General features: G+C 37.3%; 1 protein-coding gene and 1 pseudogene across 2 annotated transcripts in view; one reads left to right on the forward strand and one right to left on the reverse strand.

Annotated features, from left to right (window-relative positions):
* Window positions 1–25,609, forward strand: part of GMDS (GDP-mannose 4,6-dehydratase) — a 631,992-nt gene that overhangs the window by 290,235 nt on the left and 316,148 nt on the right. For both annotated transcript variants that reach the window (XM_029944959.1, XM_029944958.1), the window contains exons 5-6: window positions 740–932; window positions 1,809–1,913. In XM_029944959.1, the coding sequence (XP_029800819.1) occupies window positions 740–932; window positions 1,809–1,913 (298 nt within the window). The remainder of the gene's footprint in view (window positions 1–739; window positions 933–1,808; window positions 1,914–25,609) is intronic.
* On the reverse strand, window positions 1,845–1,961 carry LOC115297231 (annotated as a pseudogene).

Raw genomic sequence — 25,609 nt, forward strand, 5'->3', positions numbered from 1 at the left:
TACTCTTAGTCTGATAATTAGAAAATATTTTTTCTGATTTTTATGTTTTTGTTTTATTTATATCATTTTTCTTTTTAAATTTTTTAATGTTTATTTATTTTTGAGAGAGATAGAGAGAGACAGAGAGAAAGTGTAAGCAGGGGAGGGTCAGAAAGAGAGGGAGGCACAGAATCCAAAGCATGTTCCAGGCTCTGAGCTGCCAACACAGAGCCTGACAATGGGCTTGAATTCACGAACTGTGAGATCATGACTTGAGCCGAAGTTGGACACAACTGACTGAGCCACTCAGGTGCCCCTTTTTCCTTTTTTATTTTTCTTAAATTTAAATCCAAGTTAGTGAACATATAGTGTAGTAATGATTTCAGGAAAAGAATTTAGTGATTCGTCTCTTGCATATGACCAATGCTCATCCCAGCAAGCGCCCTTCTTAATGCCCATCACCCATTTACCTCAGTCTTCCACCCAGCACTGTGCCAGGAGTGCTCAGGTTGTTCTTTGTATTTAAGGGTCTCTTATGTTTTCTCTCCTTCTCTGTTTTTATCTTATTTTTGCTTCTCTTCCCCTCTGTTCATCTGTTTTATTTCTTACATTCCATATATGAGTGAAATCATATGGTTTTTTTTTACAAGCATAACATTTCTAAGTAAATGAAATTGTAAAACATGTTTGTTTTACCACTGCCAGCTTCTTTGTTGCTGTTCCCCATTAATGTAGCATTGTCTTTACCTGCTATTTCCAGATTTCTTTTGACCTGGCTGAATATACTGCAGATGTTGACGGAGTTGGCACTTTACGGCTTCTGGATGCAGTTAAAACCTGTGGCCTTATCAACTCTGTGAAGTTCTACCAAGCCTCAACTAGTGAACTTTATGGCAAAGTGCAAGAAATACCCCAGAAGGAGACAACTCCTTTTTATCCTCGGTCACCATATGGTGAGAATGCATGGGTGTAAACATGTGCGTGTGCCGTGTTCTTTTGGCATGGGGCGTGCATGTACTCTACTTTAATTCTGTTCCTTTCTCTCATATGAAGTCATTTGAGTATGAGATTAACACTCAGATTAGACTAAAGTGAGCAGACATTGAAAAGCATACTTTTATACATAGCTAACTACAAGTATTTGCTACCATTGCCTCCAGGGTGAAATTACCACTTCACTTCACCAATCCGTGTTCATTCAGCCTTTCCATACAGATCACTTTGAAAGGAAAATTAGGCCCACCTGACTTTGTTTTTTTTTTTTTTTTTTTACTAAATGGGTAAGATTTGCTAAAGTAATAGATTTCATGTTTATTTTACCAGTGGCCATTTCCCTGGGTTCAAACATTAAATAACAAGCAATCAAACAAAAACCAGGTCTGTTGTAGCTTATATATTTGTAAAAAGAGTATTCATGAAAGACTTCAGTGACAAAACTTCTAAGCATCGAGAATATTAAGATTTCTTCTTCTTCTTCTTATTTTTTTACTTTCTAATTCCGTAAAACTAAGAAAATGGGAATAAGACCTTAGGTCAACATGGGATATTGTATACTGTAGTTGAGTCAATTAGATTGTGGAAGACAGAACTGTATTACAAAAGTAAAAAATTCTTAAATATATGCTTGTGCACATGATTAACTGACAGAGGAACCTTTATTTTGTCTTTGGCTTTTATTCATATTTTTTTTTCTTAATATAATATAATTTATAATTTTGGCAAGTTGTTACTCATTTAAGATGAGTGAAAATCACTGTCTTTTATAAGGAGACACCATCTTTTATAATAATTACTGTTTTTTATTTGTTTTTAAAACATCGTTCCAACAGGGGCAGCAAAACTCTACGCCTATTGGATTGTGGTGAACTTCCGTGAGGCATATAACCTCTTCGCAGTGAATGGCATTCTCTTCAATCATGAGAGTCCTAGAAGAGGTAAGTATGTTAACAAACTATAGAAATGATCCCTGAAAGTATAGTCTTAGTATGTTAACAGACAAGAGAATTTCAGACTTCAACAACTAAAAAGTTGTCTGTGGTATTCTGCATATGTACTATGCAGACTAGGGAAAACTTCTCATTTACTTTTAAATACAGTTGACCCTTGAGGCACCTGGGTGGCTCAGTCAGTTGAGCGTCCGACTTCAGCTCAGGTCATGATCTCACGTTCGTGGGTTCGAGCCCCGCATCAGACTCTGTGCTGACAGCTAGCTCGGAGCCTGGAGCCTGCTTCTGATTCTACACCTCCCTCTCTCTCCCTGACCCTCCTCTGCTCGCATGCGCTCTCTTGGTTTCTCAGAAATAAATAAAAAACATTAAAAAAATTAATTACAGTTGACCCTTGCACAAGGTTTTGAACTGTGCAGGTCTACTTATACACAGACTTTTTACAGTACATTACTGACAACATAATTTCTCTTATGATTTTCTTAATAATATTTTCTTCTGTCTAGCTAAGTTTATTGTAAGAATACAGTACATAATACACATAACATACATAATATGGGTCAATCAAATACTTGTTATTGGCAAGGCTTCTGGCCAACAATAGTCTATTCGTAACTAAGTTCAGGGGGAGTAAAAAATTATATGCATGTTTTCTACCTCATGGGTGGTCACCACCTGTCCTTATTGTTCAAGGATAAATTATATTGTGAATGTCAGAAGTGGTAAATGAAGACACGTAAAGCCAGACTTAATTACTTAGTAAGTTTGCTAGATTTTGTATTCAATATGAAAACTAAACACTGTTCTCATTTTACCATTTTCATTGGTAGGTCTTTTCAAGCACATTTTCAACCCAAATATTAGTAAGTTTCAAATTGAATGGAAAGGAATAAGTAGGAAACTAATGCTTGTTTCTGGAAGTCGCTCTTACTTGTGTAGATGCAACTTGTAGAATCCATATATTTTATTACTTTGTGTCAGTTATTCAATAATCTTTCTTTACATTCCATTTAAACAGACATCCAGAACTTACCATGCTTCTAGAGTAAATGTTAAATTTGAAATCAGCCTTTATATTTCAAATCATTATCACTTTTTTTCAGAAAACCAAATTTGTTTGTATTGCCTTGTTCCCTTTCCATAGTTGCTGTTGAAACTGTTAGCAACATGGTAACTTTTCCGTTGCAAATGTTAGGTTTTCAATAAGAAAATGTGTACTCTTTTGATTATTTCTAAATTGCTGAAGCATGATAAATCTTTAGAAAACTTGTGTCCTCTTCACAAAGTGATAATTATCTATACAAACCAATTCTAAGAAGTTTTATGAAATTTCACTATCATTTTAGCCTTATAGCTTGAAAATCATTGAGAAGTCCAGTGTTCCAAGTTGTTTCATTCATGTTCACCAACTAGTAATGCTTATAATTCTTTCAGTGAAATGTTATGTGACTGTATAGCTGCATGGTAAACCTACAAGTCATGAGGAAAAAGTGATAGAATTATAAAGGTATCTTTAGCATCAGTATACTTTTATTTTATAATTGCATAAGTTAAAAATTCCCATGATGAGCCATTAGAACATAAGAGCCCAATCTGTCATATCTGTTGCCCCTCCAAAAAAACAACTTAAGCAGTCAGAAAAATTTCTTTAATTAATTTTGTGGTTCTGGATGTTCTTAGTAGAGGGAAAAGGGAAAGAAAGATCTGCTATCCTTGCTCACAGCCTTTGGTGTGCAGGATGTTCAGGGTATCTGTTCAGTAAATGACAGTCCCTCCCTCTTTACATTGTAAATATGTTTATACCCATTGTTTGGGTTTTTGGGCTTTCCTCCTCTAAACTTTTCCACCTGCAAAACAAAATAAATAAGTAAAAGTCAATTGTTTTGGACCAGGTTAGGGTAGGGGAAAGCATTCTTAGTTGCAGAATGAAAAGATATATTAAAATATAACTTTCCCTCAAAAACTCCTCTATTTGCATATCTTTTAATGAGAACTAATTTTTGTGCTTGTCAGTATTATATACTTCTTTAAAATTTTTTGTTTATTTTTTAACACATTTATTTTTGAGAAAGAGAGAGGGAGTGAGTGGAGACGGGGCAGAGAGGGAGACAGAAGATCTGAAGCAGGCTTTGCGCTGTGAGCATAGAGCTGAACGTAGGGCTCAAACTCATAACCTGAGCTGAAATCAAATCTGCTGCCCAACTCACTGAGCTACCCAGGTGCCCTAAATTTTTTTTATTTTAAAACTTATAATTTATTTCTTCCCTTTCATTCCCTCTCACTGTCTCCCAGCCCTGTCCTCCGGCCCACTAAAGCTCCTTCAGAAACATTCCAAGTGTCTTTATCCTTAAACATATAGACAGGGTTATTCTGTATGTAATATTCTACATCTAAGGCTTTTGTTAAATATTTGTTAGAAACTTGATATTGTAACATACACCATTCTATTTTATTGTATACTTGAAAATCAGTATTTTATTTTTTGTTTCATTTCATATCAAATAATGAAAAATTATAGGATTATATGTAGAAATGATATACTACTTATTCATAAGATTTCTAATATTTAATACTTGAACTTGAAAGTTAATTTTCATATTAACCTGGTCCTACAATAATATTAGTTTTCTCACAATTATTATTTTTATTTATTAACCTTTTCCAAGGAGATTCTTTTCCATACTGAGAATTCCTTACTGGTAGGTCTATGTTGTGTTTTTGAATCTTCAGCCTATAAAACAGTACCCATCTGCTAATAAATATTTTTAAATAATGAATAAATGAATGAATGTCCCATGTTTTAGTAAAATGTTACTGAAGTGAAAGCTGGGAAGTCTGAATTAGAGAACAATAGGAATTTATATAAAAGTTTTAAATAAATGTTCTTTTATTTCATGCATAAGGGCAACGAAAGGCTAACTATTCTGAAGTAAAGATTAATCCTGATATACTTTAATAAATAGATAAAATTCATTTCCAATTAATAATCTTAGTCTGTGTGCCTATAATTGCTGTAGTACTTTAAGTTAGTTTTCTTAAGTAGGTTGAGCATTTATATCTCAGTCCTCTTTTGCCCTGTTATGTTAGTGATAAAATAAAATACTATTTTTTTAATGTTTATTTATTATTTTGATAGAGAGGGTATGAGGTGGGGAAGGACAGAGAGAGAAGGAGACAGAGAATCCAAAGCAGGCTTAGCGCTGTCAATTCAAAGACTGATGCAGGGCCCAAACCCAGGAACCATGAGATCATGACCCGAGCCTAAGTTGGACACTCAACTGAATGAGCTACCCAGGTGCCCAATACATTTTTTAGTGAAGTGGTAAACTAGTGGTAAATCTATCCCTATGGTATATATCACAAATATAGTAGAGCCCAGACTGATGCAACCTTCTGGGAGATATGTGTTTTTTTCTCTAATGAAAAATAATGACAAGTCCTCTTTTGACTGCAAGAATAGTATTCTATGAGAACTTCTAACTTTAAAAACTATGGAAGGAGAGTTTTTCAATACAAAGATATTTTAGACCAGAGGTTGGCAAATAATGATTCATAGGTCAAATCCAACCCACCAGCCTATTTTTTTATATATATATATATATATATATATATATATATATATATATATGAAAGTTTTATGTTTTGTCTGTGGCTGCTTTCACAGTAGAGTCCTGTGGCCTGCAAAGCCTAAAATATTTGTTGTCTGGCCCTTTTAGAAAACATTTGCTGGCCCCACCTATAAAATAATTAGTTTCTGAACATCAAAAAACTTTCAGTTGGGTTTAACATTTTCCCCAAAGTAGCAAGATAATCTTCTACAAAAGATTTCTTATAAATATTGAAGTCAAAGAGAAACAATAGTTCATCCATCCATTAACAAAATTCTGAACTGTTTGGGTCAGTTAGGATTGTTATGCTTTATTGAAGCACTAAGGTGTGGACCCAAAAAAACTAGTAACTGACTGAAGATCTGTAGCATAGTTCATTACAGCAACCCTCCCTCCTGAGTTTGACACTTTTCATTATATTTTTGACTAGGTTATATGTCTTTTCTCGATTCCAAATCCTTTGTGGTTTTCTTTTTAAGTGCACTAATTTTGCTTTATTATGAGAAGATCATAATTCCTCTAAAGATAGTTGGGATCACCTGTGCTTCGTATTGAACTAACAGTTGGAAATTACTGATGTAGGGAATAAAGCCAGTAATCAAAGATTTGGCCTCTGTTTCCCTCAGTCAGACATATAGTCATTCTTTCAGTTAAGGCAAGATGGTTCATATGCTCAGTCTTTAAGTGTGCTTATTTTATAAAATAGAGGCACTTCAGTAATACTCACTACAAATTAATAATGAACAGTAGTTAAAATTCCATAAAGGCATGAAAATGTATGATATGTATCATATGCTCTGGGAATAACTACCATGTTTTATATGACAATATCCACAGATATTCACTAGGTGCTTTTGCTCATACACACTCAACTTTAAAATTTTTTTAATGTTTTTTATTTATTTTTGAGAGACAGAGAGAGACAGCATGAGGAGGGGAAGGTCAGAGACAGGGAGACACAGAATCTGAAGCAGGCTCCAGGCTCTGAGCTGTCAGCACAGAGCCTGACAGGGGGCTCCAACCCATGAACTGTGAGATCATGACCTGAGCCGAAGCCGGACGCTTAACCGACTGAGCTAGGCATACCCCACACTCAACTTTTTTAAAATAAAAAAATGTACTTTTCTTTTTTGAGTTAAAGGGGTAGTTGCTTTATGATAAATTGCAGGAAACAGGACATCTATCTGAAAACCTTTTCTTTCTCATATTGCTTCTCCAAATTTGAATTCTCTATTTCCTTTACATATTCTGTATATCTACATAAATACAGTGTTCTGTTTGCCACAACTGTGGTGAATGTGGCTATAGTGACACTTTTCTTTTGGAAATACAGACTTATATATTTTCTATTAAGGAAATAAAGCCTGTGTTTATTGTCTAGCGCTGTTAAGTTCTCTGAGGAAAATGTCATGTACAAAAAATCTTTCAGCTTTTGTTGCTAAGTGTTTTTGAAAGTCTAATCAGTTAATAAGACTGATGTCATAAAGCTATTTACTATATAAATTAAACTAGGGAAAATATTGAGGAATTTTTTAATTACTTTAAAGTATTTTGTGAATAAAGACATTAGAATTTCTTTTCCAATATATTGTTAATCAGTATACGAGATTTTACAATCTCTTAAGTTTAAGGTCATTCTCTAACCCAGAACATTAAAACAAGGCTATTTGTAAAGCTAATGGTGCTATTTCTCGTTCTGATTATTTATTAATTTAGAAATAAAGTAACAGGAATTACTACTATTCATCACCTACATAATTAAACCATTTTGATAATTATATTTTATTCTTGTATTAGGAGACTACTTTGTCATGTCATAAATGCAAATTTGCTGACCTTTAAAAATTATAAATAACATTAATATATATAAAATAATATATTGAAAAATGCATATTTTACATGATCATCAGTGAACAAAGAGAGATATCCTACCTTCCAAGTTTCAGATTAGAAAAGTCAGATGATTAGCCTTGACTTGATTTCCTGACTTAAATGACTGTAGCCATCATGATTAAGAGTGAAATGCATAAAATTTTGAGCATTCTTTTTGACTTTTCTATTTCCAATATAAATGTAGAAATAGTGTCTAATATCTTACAGATAAGTAATGGTGTAGGTTTCTGAGAGACCTTCCAGAGTCTCTGTCCTGGAGGAGAAAGCCCACACTAGGAGTGTGTTCCATGAAAGTTCTCTGCCGTCTGGTATCAGCAAGTGAGGCTTAAGTGTCTTCTGGTTCCCAGGGTGGGGCCTGCTGACTTTTGACCCTCACTTGGACGCCACTGGTGTTACAGAAGGAGGTCAGTTTACCAGTTCCAGTTCCAGTCTTTGGTTTTTTTTTTTTTTAATGTTTATTTTGAGAGAGAGAGCAAAATAGAGAGAGAGGGAGGGAAGGAGGGGGGAGAGAGAGAAAGAAAGAAAAAGAAAGAAAATTCCAAGCAGGGTCTGCACTGACAGTGCAGAGCCCAAAGAGGGGCTTGATCTCACAACCATGAGATCATAACATGTGCTGAAATCAAGTCAGACACTTAACCAACTGAGCCACGCAGGTGCCTCAAGAGTTCCAGCCTTTTTATGAGGATATTTGTCTTACGTTGACTCATCTTAATGTGTAGATCATTAGATCTGTCTGGACAATATAGTGACTACTACTTCCAGAATAAACTGTAGAAGTAAAGTTTGGCTATGTGAACCTGCCTCATCACTACTAGTTTACTAGCGATGAGTCACATGCAGTGACTGCCTTCATCCCCTGGATACCTTTAACCTGAGTAAGAAATCAGGGTTCATGTCAACAGTATTATTTCTTCTATTTTCTTCCCATTCTTTTTCTTCTTCTTCTTCTTTTAAGTTTAAAACTGGAACATTTACTCAGTTCTACATAAAGTAATACTTTTTCTTAGGTTTTCTCCTTTTCTTTCTCCTTCCATGTTTGACTCCTAAATAATGCTGTCTCCCACATATGGTGTATAACTGTGCTGCCTTCTCTGTGACTGTGGAGTCTTATAAAAAGACTACATCACTGCCTTCTTTCAGCTCTTTAGTTGCTGGACTCCTGTTTTCTCTAGAATTCTAAGAAAGCCTAATAAATACCATGAAGAAGCTGCTATTTTTATGTGCTTATTTTATTTTGTATTTCTTTCTTTCTTTTTTTTTTTAATTTTAACATTTATTTATTTTGAGAGACAGAGACAGATCATGAGCAGGGGAGAGGCAGAGAGGGAGGGACACACAGAATCAGAAGCAGGCTCCAGGCTCTGAGCTGCCAGCACAGAGCCCCATGTGGGGCTCGAACCCATGAACTGTGAGATCATAACCTGAGCTGAAGCTGGATGCTCAACCGACTGAGCCACCCAGGCGCCCCTGTATTTCTTTCTTAATTGAAAGGAACTTTTTATCATTTCCCAGCTGAAGGAATCAGAGTAGTTTGGCCATGATCATGATCATCATGATCATCATCATCAAGTATTAGAATAGTGAAAAATATTATATCCATGAGCTGTTTTCTTGCATTTGACATTGTGATTTAATACTCTGAAAGTACTTTTAGAGACATTTTGACTAACTAATTTAACTTACACATCTCTTTATTTGTGTGTGGAAATTCATACACCTATATTTTTTTAATTCTTTAAAAGTGTATAATAACTCATCAGATAATATTCTTTATTTTAAAGAGCTTTTATGGAACAAATAGTTGATACCCACTTTTATGTATTCTCCCCCAAATACCCTCAGAATTTATTAGATGGAAAGGAGTTTAAAGATCATCCCCTCCCATTGATTTAATCAATGAAGAAACTAAAGCAGCATGAGGTTTAGTTGTCCATGGTGACAAAACTATATGTCAACACCAAAGCTAGAGGTGATCCTGAAGAGAAGAATGGCATGAGCACTGTTCATATTTGCAGAAATGGCATGCATGTGGACTGTGAGGTGCCAGCGAGCAGATCAACTCCCATGCAGCAGAGCTGGTACTTGTATTATGGAATGAAGCAAGCGGAGAAGCTGGAAATTTATCTCAATTCCTCTTATATTTTTGTAAAAAAAAATTGATTGATTTGGCTAATAGCGATATTCATTTCAGATACTTAACAGAATAATCATAACAAAATGTTACTTTTGTAATATTAAAATATAAATATGCTATGAGGCCAATGACTTATCTTGAGTATCACCAAGAAGTTGGCAATGAGAAGAAACAGAACTAATACAAAATTCGATAAAAATCTTGTGGCAATACGAAGATATAAAGGACTTTAAATATACCTGTGCTTAAGAGTTTAAGACTACCACAAATGGATGGTATACAACTACTGTTTACATATTGAGCCATTTTTAGATGCTATAGCACATTCCTCTAAATATTGGCTTCATAAAAAATCATGTATATCAGTCTAAACACAGTATTCACCTGAGAGAATCTGACATTTTAAGGTTCATGAACTTGTGGGTTTGAGTGTTAGACTTACCTTGCTTTTTTTTTTAGCTGCCAAATAAAACATTAGGCTTTTTAAAATGCCTAACTATATTTATTACTATAAATTCATCTTCATATGTTTAAGCTATAGTTCCTGTAAGACCTAACTAATTAAGTCACAGTAAAATTTTGGATAATTTTCCCCTTCATTCTTTTCTAAAGATTTTTTTTATTCATTGCTCGAAGATAGACTAATTCTCAAGGATGTGGTTCTCAAGTGGGGGTGAAGGAATGAGGGTGGGGAGAGTGTGACTTTGCCCCTCAGAGGACTGTGACAATAACTGGAGGTGAGGGTAACAGCAGGAATGCTCTTAAATATCCTGCAATGCACATGAGAGCCCCAACCGCAAAGGGTTGTCCAGCCCCAAATGTCAGTAGTGCTAAGGGAGAGCCAGCTGACTCTGGGATATTACCCTTGAAATGTTATGACCAAATCTGGATAAATATCATCTATGAGACTGGGATCCTCTTTGTCTTTACATGTCACTTTTATTTGCAGTACTTTGATTTAATAAGTAGCTTCATGTGAAACCATTTAGGCCTTAAGTGTTCTGGTCTACCATAGGTCAAATGCCAGTCAAGGAAACCTAGAGAATAGACTTGTTATTGTAGGGCTCTCCTAATCATTTTGGGCTGAATTCTTACTTTCATGACCCACTGGTTTATCTTTTGTTGTAAGTTAGAACAAGAACAAAGCTTTCCGTTGGGAATAAGTGATAGAGTCCATGTTCTGTCTTTGATAAAGACAATAACTAAAATGGATTCAAGGTAATTTTTCAATGCATAGGAATACAGTAATATTAGTGTGAGATGTTCACTTTATTTGGGAATTTTCCTTTAAAATTATTTGATTTGATAATTTTAGTGCTTTAGCGATAATAGAATTCAGGATATAAATTAGATAACTTATTTTTAGAATTGGAATTTATTTATTTCAACAGGCAGAAGCTCTTATCTTTGTGTTTGAGTTTATGAGTATATAGAACAATATTTTTAAAAATTACAAAGTTAATATTTGCCTGTCTGAGTAGCAATTTAAATCATATAGTGATAGAGCTATCAAGAAACAAGCAAAGCAGTATCCAATAGCCCAGTGTTTTATTTGCATTTCTGTCTGTTGAAGTTACCTTGTGGTTCTTTTAGATGAGCATCAGAGCCTTAATGCATTGAGAGAAAAATTTGGCCGCCCGTTGCAACATCAGTGGATGAAGTAATCTCGTGCTAGATTTCAGCAGAGCATTAATGTGTTTTACACAATGCCATTTTGTCTGTGTGTAAATGGTTAGATTGTTGGCCACTCACCTTGGACCCACCAGATTCTATGTGGCCTTTCCGGTTGGGCACAAAGTGACATCATCTCACTTACTATTACATTTGTAGGCTGTGATGCTCCTCAGATGACATCTGCTCTTGGAGATCACAGAGCTGTCTGCTGATATTATTCGCTGTGGGGAGATGAGGTGTAATTGCTTAAACATGAAAGACTTTTGAAGCAATAGTTGGTCTCATTGAGGTGGTTGTTACCACTAAACAAAGTCAAGTCCTTCCCACCTACTGAGGTGAGACTTCTGAGACTGTTGAATTGATTTTTTTAATGTTTCGTAATTTCTGTGACATTTACATTTGAAACCAAATGAACAACTGTCTGATCTCACATAATGCAACTTGCACAGTATAAGCAGGCAATGTACACAGCAGTTAAGAGTGCATTAAGCCACTCAGAGCCAGACCTGGGTGGAGTCAACTTGGCTGCACCACTTTTTCAGACTTCAGTTTCCTCTTCTGTATTGCTAATGTGCCTGCCTAATAGGTACACTGTGAGGACCAGTGGGATAAAATATGTTACCTATGGGCCCAGCGTAAAGATAAACTAGGAGAGCATAGGTGAAAAAGATTAATACAGTACCTGGTAGATTTTGAACATGTGTGTATTTCTTTTTCTGTCTTCTTTTCTTCCTCTTACTGTATTTTCAGCACTGAGCCTAGAGTATTTCTTTATTCCTCCCCTCTGAGGTAAGACTATGTTGGAGCCAAACCGATTTGTGGAATTCTAGTGGCTATTGGCATAAGACTAAGACAGTGAGGAATATGAATCCTGCAGGGCCTGCCAATTAGAGATGGTTTTGAACCAAAAAGAAAATATATTAATGATGTTTACAGATGAGTTAGAGTAGTCAATTCATTTGCATGAATTGCCAAAAGAAAAAAAATGTAGTACTGGAGAATCACTGGAATCACAGGAAAGCCATTTTCAAATGAGATTTAGGCAGTTAAGCCGGTGAACCTTTACATTAGTGAAATAAAGAAAAATGATGAATATGAAAGGAGTATGGTAAACATCAAACACCTATGAAAACCCCTGGGAAAATTAATGAAACCTTCAAGTATTTTTAAATGATTCAGATATTTTTATTAATGGTCCTATGAGAATCCTACATGAAATACAAAGTGCTGTTTTGTTAAAAAAAATTATAAACCATGATTTTTTTTAATTTCTGGCTATGCTAAGAAAAAACACAGCAGTACAATTATAATTTAAATTTTCTTAATTAGGGGCGCCTGGGTGGCTCAGTTGCCTAAGTGTCCGACTTTGGCATGGGTCATGATCTCGTGGTCCATAGGTTCAAGCCCCACATCGAGTTTTGTACTGGCAGCTCAGAGCCTGGATCCTGTTTCAGATTCTGTGTCTCCCTCTTTCTCTGCCCCTGCCCCACACAATGCTTTTGTCTCTCTCTGTCTCAAAAATAAATAAACCAAAAAAAATTTTTTTAATTTTATTAATTATAAGATAAATTACAGCTCTTTTCAAAATAGCATTTCCCCCCAATTTAGTTTGAATCAAAGCTTTCTTTTTCACTATTTATTCTGAATTTTGTTTTCCCTTTTAATTGGTTCAGGCTCAGGTAAGGAGACAGAAGTATTCAACTGCTTCAATCTGGGTTCTATCACTTACTAAATGAGTGGCTTTTGGCAAGTTTTTCAGTCTTTCTGAGCCTCAGTTTTCTCATTGGTAAAATGGGATCATAATTGTCTTCACTTAGGGGGCATCTGGGTGCTCAGATGGTTAAGTGTCTGATTTTGACTCAGGTCATGATCTCAACAGTTCATGGATTCAAGCCCCATGTCAGGTTCTGTGGACAGCTCAGAACCTAGAGCCTGCTTCAGATTCTGTCTCCATCTCTCTCTGCCCCTCCCCCACTTACACTCTGTCCCTCTGTCTCTCAAAAATGAATAAACATTAAAAAAAATAACAGTCTTCACTTAGGATTGTTGTGACATTAAAGGAAATAATATGGGGCACCTGGGTGTCTCAGTCAGTTGACCTTCCAACTTTGGTTCATATCATGATCTCACAGCTTATGACTTTGAGCTGCACATCAGTCTCACTTCTGTCAGCACAGAGCCTGCTTCAGATCCTCTGTTGCCCTCTCTCTCTCTCTGCCTCTCCCCTGCTCACACTCTTTCTCTCAACAATATGAAATAAAATGTATAAAAATTAAGGAAGTACTGTAAATAAAGTTATTACCATATTCTTATTACCACCACTACTAGTAATGTTGCATCTGGAGGAGGGTGAATTTTATCACCTCATAATTTGAAATGTAGGAATAATAAAAAGGAAATTAATGAAGGGATAGACAACTTGTCTTTCCTGACCAAGTAAGGAAGTTAAGCTCTCAGAGCTTGGTAACTGGCAGTTAGGGTAGACAAGATATGATAAAGTAGTTTACAGAATATTGAACATGGTAAGAACAAGTTCTGAACTTCTGTTGCTCATGGGATCTTTAATTCCCAGAGTTCATTTAAAGACTAAACTCTGAGCAGAAAAGTTCTTCTAGATAGAGGATTTAAAATCTTACATTCCTATGCTCACTTTTGCAAAAGAAAACTTGTGCTATAAGAAAATACTGGTTGCAAAGAAAGAGAAAGTTCAGAGAAGAGCCACACAGCACTCCAGATCCACAGTAAGCATGGACGCTGGGAAGCTCCTTGGAGGAGCTGAGGCCTTGCATAGAGACCAGCTGATAATGACCCCGTGCTTAAAGGGAGCATTCGGCCAGTGTATCAGCCAAGAGTAAAACAGAATGATAAACTTGTGGGAACAAACCCAGAGGGACAGACCAGCCTGCAAGGGGAACAACAAAGAGAATCTGCCCAGAACAGAACAGAACAGAACAGTTTCTTAGGTCAAGATCATGGTGTGTATGTGTTGGGGGGTGGGGGAGAAGGCATTGGGCATCTTTATCAGAACCACTGAATATCTTTTACAGTTTGTTAGATACTTATAAATACATTTATAGCAAGTATAATCTAAGTTTAGGCTGGACTAAGATTAAGACTGGGATTGGCAACCCCTTCAAGTTGAGACAGGTATGAGAACGGAGATCTGGCTAGTGCAGTGAGAAGGCAGCGTCACTTTTTTTTTTTTTTGTAATGAGGAATTTTGTGACACTAGATACCTAGGGATGACAGAAATACTCCATTGGGGCTCAGATTCTGAACGGAGACCAGGAGGTAGGAAGGGGACATCTCTCCACTTCCAGGTGAAGCACAGTTCCTTGAGGGAGAACAGTTCCTGTGGAGCCTCAGGACCGATACAGCTCTGAACTCTCAGAGGATCAGGAACCCATGTGGCAACCCAAGTTCTTGTGGAGGGTACTGGGGGCTGTGAGTCCTGCCTAAATGAGCTTAATGCCAGCAGGCTGAGAACTTTAGAGAACTAGTTTTGAGAATGTTTAAAATATCCCAGGAACTCCTAGAATTGTTGGAGACTCAGCAAGATAGGGTTACTGACTCAGCAAAAGTTGGATCCTAATGCTACTCTTATTTCCTTTATAATTCTAGACTCATGGACTCCTGGGGGGCATGCATTTACCAAAAGAAACTTAATAAATTGTTGGATCTTATTAGAGTTTGGGCTCAACCATTCTCAATGAATTCTTTTACCTTCTTCATACAGTTCTGGTTTAATGAACACTTCCAGTTATTGTTATATAGACATTCCTGGTCTGGACAGACCCTCATGATGAGTCAAGTAAAAATTACTGGAGTGAGCAAAATTTATGTTCAATAAGGCTAATTTCTGCCAGAATAGGCAGGTCATTATAATAAAACTTCTTGAATGTCTAGTATATTTAAGATTTCTTAAAAGGCACTAAAGCAGGATGCACATGAGAATAAGTAACCCATAATGGGATGCAATTAAGGAAGTGAAAATACAATATGATCACAAAGAAACACTTCCTGACCATGAAGAAGGTAGGTAGGCAGCATAATTTTGTCAATGGAAGAGGGGAAGCCCCAGTGCCCACAAGGTGTTAAAGAAAGCTGGGTTGAAGTACACAGGAAATGTCTCAACACTGGCCCAGGTGCCTCTTAAAATCCTAACAATAAATTTGACCAAGGAGCGAAACTTCTTCTTAAGGAACAGGAAGGAGTTTCTCAGAGGAGCGCTGATTAATTTTATTAGAGGCAGACAAAACGAGCATTGTTAAGAATCTTAGTACTAATATATACCCATGTGGCCGGCCATAGGACTGTACACTCTCAGATGCCTATGATAACTTTAATCTTAAATGCTAGACATGTGGCAGTGTTTCCTTAACTGCAAACAAAGGGAAATATTTCTTATAGAAAGCAAATAGAAGGCAGGGGAATGGAATTACTTTTTAAAAATGAATATATTCTTCTACACCCAGCACTATAATGAGCTAATAATACCATATATGAAAAAAATGACATGTATACTTCTCAGAACAGAGAAATTAAATTTCATAGACATAGCTGGATATTACAATGTCAATTAAATTTTGTGGTCATGGAAATGAAATGGTTTCTGTAGAATAGATTTGGGGGTGGGAATTGCAGGAGTTGAGTGCCCCCCATGGGCTAGCTTTAGGATATGCCACCTCTATGAGGGGGAAAGGCTCCTGGGGGTGGTTATTGTTCACTTTGAAGCCTTACCTAGTTAGCTACCATGGTGGCTGCCTGACACACTCCTTTCCTCCAGCTGACAGGATGAACATGCCTTGTCGCCAGTTCCCTCAAGGTCTCTGACACTAGGTTGATGTTTTTAGCGTATTTCCTTTTTCTTTGGTTGGCTTCTAAGTGTTTCTAAGGTAAGAATTTTTTTCTAATATTTATTTTTGAGAGAGAGAGAGTCAGAATGTGAGCAGGGGAGGGGCAGAGAGACAGGGAGACACAGAATCTGAAGCAGGCTCCAGGCTCCGAGCTGTCAGCACAGAAACCCATTGTGGGTCTTGAACCCACAAACTGTGAGATCATGACCTGAGCTGAAGTCGGACGCTTAACCGACTAAGCCATCCAGCCCCTAAGATCAGAATTTTTAAACACAGATTATTCTTGGGAGGTGTGGAGGCTCCTGAGCTAATAGCTTGCATTTTTAAGAAGTTTTAATTTTTGGAACTATTAGTGATGTGTTTTTCACATTTCTTTTAACGTTCATAAAAAGGCTATTATAAAACAGCTGTGATTCCATCCATTTTAGAGGTGAGGAGACAGAAGCTTGAAGAGATTAAATTACTTTCCCATAACAAGTGAAAGGTCCAAGATTGGAACCCAGGCAGCCCGACTCCAGAGCCCCTGCTCTGCTGACTCCTAAGATGGCCTGGCTCCTCAGCGGTGCTTTGTTTCCCAAATGAGCTTCATTCTAGTCACATCAGCTCCTTATTTGACCCTCAGATTTTATCCTCAAGAGCTTTATTCCTGTTTGTCATTTTTGTTTCTTCTTGACTTTCCTGGTTTTTCTTATTTAGTTTTGCTAAATCTTAAATTTAATTAGTGAAAATATGAAGTGATGAAGAAAGATGTGGAAGCAAATTATTTTTCCTGAATTTTGTCATGTAGTTGACATAGAAACTGGGGCAATATGAGACTAAGCTATCTTGAAACTAAGTGTATTAACTTTCAAAAACTATGTTTCATGGTTTTTAGTTTATAGAGACTATTAAGGAATCAATTAGACTGCTGAATGATAGCTACCCTCACTTTTTAGAATTCTTAATATTGTTTATACACTGTCAAATGATTCTTAAATTTGAGTTTTCATTGATGGCAACAATCTTTGTTTTTACAAACTGATTTGAAGAATATTAGGTTTTGCATCTCACAGACATTCCCTTTTTTTATTTAAAAAATGTTTTTATGTTTTTTTATTTATTTTTGAGAGACAGAGAGAGACAGCATGAGCAGGGGAGGGTCAGAAAGAGAGGGAGATACAGAATCTGAAGCAGGCTCCAGGCTCTGAGCGAGCAGTTAGCACAGAGTTCAACTTGGGGCTCAAACCCACAAACCATGAGATCATGACCTAAGCCAAAGCTGGACACTTAACCGACTGAGCCACCCAGGTGCTCCCAGACATTCCTTTCATGAAAATCAAACAGGGGCCTCAAGAGCAGTATGTGCAGACTCAAAAGTTCAAGGCAAGGCTCCATGGACAAAAAACTAATAATAATTGTGTAGCAGTTTATGTCCTTGCATATTATGGTGTAGTGTCAGCATGTCTTAAAATGTCCTCTGTAACCCTGATTATTAGGTTCTCCAAAGAAACAGGAAAAAAAGGAGATATCTGTACATTCACTGTAAGGAATTGGTTCATGACTGTGAAGGCTGAGAAGTCTAATTATTTGACATCAACAAGTTGGAGATTCAGGTGTAGCTCCAGTCTGAGTCCAAATGCCCTGGAGTGGGGACTCACATTTGCGTGTAAGGAAGAAACGGCAAGGGAAGACAGATGCCTCAGCTCAAGCACTCAGGCAGAGAGGATGAGCTTGCCTTTTCTCCACCTTTTTGTTCCCTTCAGGCTTCTAAGGGGAACACCCTCAGATGCCCACTAACATTAAAGAGGGCAGTGTGCCTTACTCTGGCTACAGATTCAATCAAATGCTAATCTTATGGGAACACCCTCACAGACACACCCAGAAATAATATTTAGCCAAATATGTGGGTACCCCTAGGCCTGGTCAAGTTGATTCACAAAATTAATCATTGTACTGACTGGATGCCTTTTTTTTTCTTAATCATTACCTAAATTTCCAGAAAATGGAATTTATTCTTCATTCTCTATGGTAGTTCAGGAATAGTTTCCTGTCTCTCCTCTGTTGTGCCTTAGATATGCTACTGCCATTTGCGTGCCCATCAGACTCCCTGGACCTTCAGCTGAGAACCCCAAATAGTCAGGAATATCAAGAAAGCATAGATAGTAGTAGTAGAGAGGGACTATGTAACAAATAAGAAAGTCATACTTTCCCTTCCTTATGGTTTTCATTCCTAAGTATTACATATTTATTCCATATCAACAATTAAGGTGGTGTTTTTGACTGGTAACCAATACTTAGAACTCATCCTTTATTTCTGATTACTCTTGCTCTTGGAGTCTCACCCTTCTTGAAAAATATTTCATAAACTAAAGTCCAAACTAAGTATCAGCAATAGTTATTACAGAGGAAAAAATATTAGTTGCTTTTCTTGGGTGAAAAACTATCATTTGTACTCATTTATTTTTAGGGTACTGTATATCTTTACTTTTCTGTGATACAAGAGAATAACAGAAACAAAGTCAGGAGTGCCAAGTAAGACACAATTGCTTCATTTTATAGATATTTGTCTTATCCTCCATTTTCTATCAGATGAAGAATTTGAATCAAAGCCCTTTTGAAGATTTCCTTACTTTGCAGTCTTTACACTGAAATGGCTATTTGCCAATACTGTTTTAAGTTACTTTGAACATGAAATTTGTATGAAGGGGCCCTGCTTTACTTCTCAAATGTCACTACAATTCTGAATCAAGATGGAAGCCAAAGAAGAAACTTAATCCAGTAGGTTCAGTATGAGCAATGTCAAATAGAAGAATGAACATTGCCTTTCTGTGAAATAGTTCTGTATATTAATCCTGAAATACAGCTCAAACACAATATAGAATGATGTCAGATAAGTCATTCTTAATGTTAATAAGTCATTTTATAAAAATGAGTTGATTTCTAAAAATTATATACATTTCTCTATATTATTCCCTTGGTTTTTTAATTCTCGTATACATTGCATGTATCTCTCATAACAGAAAGTTTGATTGTTCTGCATCAATCCCTTCCTCTCCTCACTCCCTACCTCTTACTGTAGATAGAGGTAAGAGTCATCTATAGAAGTCCTGACAAATGTGGATGGTGAGAAGAAATTATGACTAAAATGTGTCAGAAGAGAGATAAGCTGCCTGATATGACAGATAGTTTCTTCATCATTTACTGCTATCTGTAATGTTATCTTTATGCTTAACTGGTATACATGTCCCTGTAAAAGAAACATACTAGTTTAATCACTCCCAAGAATATGGAATTGTGGCAAAAGAAATAAAAGAACTAAGTTCATGATGTACTGTATTTACCAATGAAAAGATATCCTATTCCTTAAACTGTTGAATATCCCTACTTCTTTCCCTGTTCAGAAAATGTTTACTGAATACCTATCATATGATAAGCTCTATCCTAGATTCTGGTGAAAAAGATGAAGAACATAATGCTTGTCTTTAAGAATCTCACAATGGGGGCACTGGGTGGCTCAGTTGGTTAAGCATCTGACTTTGGCTCAGGTCATGACCTCCCAGTTCATGAGTTTGACCCCTGCATCAGGCTCTGCTTCACATTCATTGTCTCCCTGTCTCTCTGCTCCTCCCTCTCTCCCTCCCCCCCTCAAAAAATAAATTAATTAATTAAACATTAAAAAATAGAAAAAATAAAAATCTCACAGTGGAGATAAGTGAACTAAAAACTACAATGAAGTGTAATCAAAGCAGGTGAACATATGCAAAGGGTGATTGAGGAGCCTGGAGGAGGGACAGACAGCTCACCCATTGGTGAGGGGAGGACTCAGGAAATCCTTTCATTGAGGTGATTCTTGAAATATGATAGTTGGGGAGCAAAACGTGGATAAAGAGAGATGTGCAGAGAAGGAGAAGGGACCTACACTTGCTCAGGAACCTGTACAGTTGGATGCTGCTGGAGAGAACTGTGAGGTGGGAAAGAGGCAGGTGGAGAAGCTAGAAGGTGATGGATGACGAATCACATGGGATATTGTTACCACTGAAGAAAGAGGGAGTTGTGATCAGATTTGCACTTAGAAATTGTAAGTTTTTAAAACAGACTTCTCTCAAAGCGAGAAGAGCATCTGGTAAGGAGTGGCTTTCCCCAGAAGAGAAACTGGTAGGGCCTGGACCAAATCTTTCACTGAGTTGGACTTGTGCATCTGTGGGGAATCTAGGTTTAGAAATGTCAAAACTCACTCTAGTCTTGAGCAAAATAATCAGAGATAGATGGCAGTTTGGGTGCATATTACCCAACTGTGGGAATGACAGACATGTATTTGGCCTGACCTTAGTGACAGCTGGAACTAGAAGTCAGATATCTTCAGGGTGGTATCTCTTTGTCTCATCTCCATTTTCCTTTGCTTAGTTTTGTCTTTTTAAACTACTTTCTTCTATGAAGCCAGAACTAGGGTCACTACCAGCTTTAAGTCTCACCACACTAAAGGAAAAAAGATTTTCTCCCTCAACCCTATATAGAGAAGGCCAAGGGAAGAAGTCTAATTGGTTTGCCATGATGGGATGCTGAACCCTCAACCAATCACTGTAGCTGTGGTTCTTTGGGTCAATGTGGGTTCAGTTCACGCTCTTGAATAAACCAGTGCAGTCAGAAAGGCAGAGTCAGTCTATTGCCATTAGGACCAGGCAAAGAAGGAAGGAACAACACAATGTTCTTTTGTGTGGGGAATCTACAAATTAGGCAGCCATCATTATTCTGGTCTACTACAGTCTTGATTTGGGAGTTCTGTAGGCATGTCTGAGAAGTAGAAGCAGTGGGAGTTGGGCAGTTCACTGGCAAAAGTGAATGAGAAAGAGTCAAAGGGGACTCCCAGGCAGTCGGGTAGATAGTAAGCCCATTCGTCAAGCAGTGACACCTAAAAAATCATGTCAGCTGAGGTAAAGGAGACATGAATGAGATAAAGGTTATATCCCCTGAGGTGAGTAGGAGGAAAGCCTGATGGAAACTTGCAGGTCACATAAAATGATTACCAGCCAGGCAGCAGGAGCTTAGCCTGAGTTGGAGGCATGATTAGAATAGGTGTGCCCTCCCACAGCACGCAGGCCACAGCATAGGAGGAAAGACATTGATATTGATACGAGGTTTTGCAGAATATGTGAAGTGGTTCCACTTCCTTTGCTAAGAACAAAGGAATTAAGGGCATTAACAAGAAGATGGTTGATGTGATGGCTCATTATATGAAAAAGAAGAAAATAAAGACTAGGGGATCTGCAGGAGCAAGAGACTGGGAGTTCTTTGTGCTTGGAGAGCAGGTATAGCGCTGCTGAGGGTTGGACACTGGACAGGAGGATCAATCATACAGCAGAGGGGAGTGTTCGTTTGAGATAACGGGGGAATAGAAGTCCTCGGAGGGAACATCTGCACATTTTTTAATCTGAATTTTTTTCTCTCTACCCTCTCTCCTATGCCCGTGGGTGAGCTGTCTGGAGAGCTCAACGATCATCCACTAGGCCTTGTTTGTAATCACCAACCCAAAGACGTGACACCAGCAATTTTCACCTCTCTCCTGGGTCATTTCTCCCTCATCACTAGATCTCTCACTTCAGCATGCAAAAATGTTACTTTTTCTCCCATCTTGAAATAAAATTTTCTCAGTCTGTTCTCCATTCTCTCTTTAACCCTCTCACCCATCAGATTTCTCACTATGTTCCTCTGAGGCTCTCTGATCAGGGTCACCAGTCACCTTGATTCTGCCGTACCCATTGGTCATTTTTCCATCTGTCCCCTGTCTTCTTCCCTGACCTACAGTCATGGTGATTAACAACCTCCTGGGCACGCGCTTTCCAGACTTTCCGGATTCTTCCATTCTCTTGTTTTCCTTCAGCCTCACTGCTTCCTCCTCATCTGTTTGACCTCTAAATGTTGTAGTGTCAGTGGATTCGGTTTTTGGACCATTTCTGTTTTCTTGCTCACTTCCCTCTCTTGGTGGTCTCGGCTGGTTTCAGGACTTGAAATACCATCCACACATCAATGGTTCCCAAATGTGTGCTTTCACCTAGACCCTCCTCGGGAGGCCAGACTCATATATTCACTTTGACTTTAGATGAAGACCCACCCTGTCTCATCATGATTTAAATATTTCATATTTATTAGTTCTCTGATAGTTTCGTCAGTGTATCAAATGAATGGAGAGGTTTAAAATAACACAGTGTATCTGTGGGTAAGGTTAGCATTTATATATAAATTTGTTTTAATTTTGTGAGGTTTTGTCTTTGTCAGGGTTGGTTTGTTTGACTAAGGCAGTCATTCTCAAGGAGGGGGACAGTTTGTTTCCCCAGGGGACGTTGGCAATGTCTGGAGACATTTTTGGTTGCCACTGCTGAGAAGGGGGTACTGCTAGCATCTCTTGGGTAACAGCCAGGGATCCTGCTAAACACTCTGCAATGCACAGGACAGCCCGCAGTGTCAATAGTGCTGAAGCTGAGAAACCCTGAAAATGAGGATTCGTGAATTTGAATCATCTTAACTCTCAGTAGATCAGGCATTGAGCATTTGATGCAAAGAGTAAAGTAGCTTGAACCTTTCTTTTTAAACATGTATTTATGAATAGTTGCCAAAAAGTGGTAGCTGTCCTCGACAAATGCACATTGTGAATGGTCCTCTTGTAAGCCTGAGATTCCTTTAAGCATGCCTGTTGGATTTTGAGTACCTGCAGTTAAATAGTGTTGCTCTTGGCAGGACTTGGTGAGCAAATGAGGTATGAGCTCTCTGATCTCCGCAGTCTGCTCAGTCAGCCATGACCTTCCCAGTGTCTCTTCTTTCTACACCCTGTCTGCAGCGAGCCATGGCCCAGGCAGTTCCCAGTGGGGTGGCCAGAGACTACCACAGGGGGGGAATGCAGGGCCCCAGGGCGGAGGTTCATGAGGGGTTCAGGATAAATTGGAATGATTTCTGTTTTGCAATGAATAGCATCCAAACGGGCTTTGTACTTTATCTAACTCCAAAAAGTGTTTAAATCTAAAGCTTTTGGATGAAGTACTGGGCAGTGTAATAGAACTTTTCTTAGAGAAAGTGTGGTTACTTCACGTACTACTTGGATGCTGACAGGGATATATTTTGCATGTATTTATATGTATGTGTTCACACATACACAGTTGTGTGTACATACAAACAATGTACACCTACAAACAATAAAAATTGCCACATAGTCACAGCTGCTTTGCTTCTTGGGAGTTAGACAATGTAATGGCAGGGCCTGAATGAAATATACATTTGAAAAGGAGCAATTTTGTTTAATGTGATAAGCAGAATTATCCCTCGTAGGAATTACTGTATCTCCCTCAATGTTTCTTCCCTTAGTTCTACTTGATCATCCTAAACTGTCTGTTGTTGCATTTTGTATGTTATAAAAACAAAAATAAAAACAAAACCTCTATCAAAGAGTAATACATCGTGGTAGAGACGGTGATTTAACAGATGCTCTAATTCTTCAATTTCAATAACTATGCCGCTATTCGTGTCTTGAAGTTTAATGCTGATAATTTATGGTATACATTTTATAAATTTTTTCAGTTCTTCTTTTCCTTAAAATTTTGTTTTAGAAGGTATTTGGAAATATTACTGGTATACTATATAGTATTAGAGTAAACAGTTTAACAAGGCATATGTGTGTGTGCCTTGTTACATATGTTATATATATGCACACACACATTGATGTAAGGATTAGATATAAGAACAAAGCCAGGAAATTAGGAATTTGGCCTTAGTTCTATATCTGAGCTGCCTCCTGTGTGTTGGTGCTGGAATGATCTCACAGCAGGTCTTAATCATCTGTTCTCACAGGACATGAGGCCCAGTACAAAGGGGAAGAACCGTAAGACAAGATGATCTTCTATTTCAGAATTTCATAAGGGGGAGAAAAAAACTTATTAGCCTGTTGTGTGAAAAAAATCATTAAAAGTAATTTTATTTGGAACAGAGATATACATACACACATTGAACAGTCACACTCCATTTAAAAGAAAACATAGAACTGAAATTTTATTGAATGCCTAGTATGAAATAAAAAATAAGTTTGTGTGGGATAGAACAGTTATTTGCTTTGCATCCAGATATGCAGAGCAAATAATTTCTTTTGATATCTTTATTTCTCTAAATCTGTCTTCATCTTCTTGACAATTTCCTCTCACCAGTAAGTGGGCACCACTAGGAACCCCAAAGTGGTATCCAGTCCTGTTTCCCTAGTGTGATGCAATAATTTTAATAGACCTTTAGGTAATGCTCAGCCTCTTTTATTAGAAGGCTCAGACTTTGGCCTTAGACAGCAATGAAGCAGAAGAGTATTACCCTGGGCATTGTGGAAGGAGATGACAGGTTGCAGGGGTCAGCGTCTCCTGGCTTCCATCAGAAACAAACGTAGACCCTCTTAGGAGGAAACAGTCATTCTCAGAAATGTCCTCTGGTTTCCAGCAGATTAAGATTACTAAGGATGAGCTCCAAGTGTCATCAAATGCACAAGGAAACAAGCTACCATCAGTCAAAGTCAGCAGGAGAAAAACAAGAAATTAGTCCCCAAGAACTTTAAATCGGGAATTATCAAATTCAGAATATAAAATTACTAAGACATCTCTAGGTAAATAAATTGATAAATCATAAAAAAAAATAAGCAACAACAGAATATAAAGAGGCCCAGGCAGATTTGGAAAACAACAAAAGAGAACTTTAGACATAAAAAAAATTATTACAAAAATAAAGAATTATATTGCTGACTTAAAAATATGAGACTGCTAAAGGAAAATTACATAGATTTCAGGAAATTACCCAGAATACTGCATTGCAGAGAAGTATGAAGAGATGAAAATTAATTTTAAAAAATAGGGGAAGAAAGGAAAGAGAAATAAGAGGAAGAAAGAAATTGGGAGGTAAAATGAGAATGTCTGACATTCCTTCTCAGAAGGATATAGTAAGAGAAAAGAAAACAGTGAGAGAACAGAGTGAAGAAAGGCAATATTGGAAGAGATGGTTAACGAGAGGTTTCCAGATCTGCTATAAGAGACACTGATAAGCACAAGAAGCATTGTGTGCATCATGGAGAAAAGCTTATCTAGACACATGGAATTGAAATTCTAGAATACAAGAGACAAAGAGAGAATCTTGAATGGGAGGAAGAAAAATGACCTACTAAGGAATAATAGAATGGCTCACACTTACCAATAGCAAAAAAATGGAAACCAGAGGACAATGGAATAATACCTTCAGCATGCTCAGAGAAAACAATTTGCACCCTGCAGTTGTGAAATTAGCAAAATTATCTTTCAAATATGAGCTAACTCCTCTAAAGGAATTTCAAAAGGGCACATTTTCAAAAGAAAGGAAATTATGCCAGAAGAAAGATTCAAGAAGAAATAATGACCATTTTGATCTTATTTTTGTGTATGGTGTAAGAGACTGGTCTAGTTTCATTCTTCTACATGTTGCTGTCCAGTTTTCCCAGCACCACCTGCTAAAGAGGTAGTCTTTTTTCCATTGGATACTCTTTCCTGCTTT

This window comes from Suricata suricatta, chromosome 7 (assembly GCF_006229205.1).
Source record: "Suricata suricatta isolate VVHF042 chromosome 7, meerkat_22Aug2017_6uvM2_HiC, whole genome shotgun sequence".
Lineage (NCBI taxonomy): Eukaryota > Metazoa > Chordata > Mammalia > Carnivora > Herpestidae > Suricata > Suricata suricatta.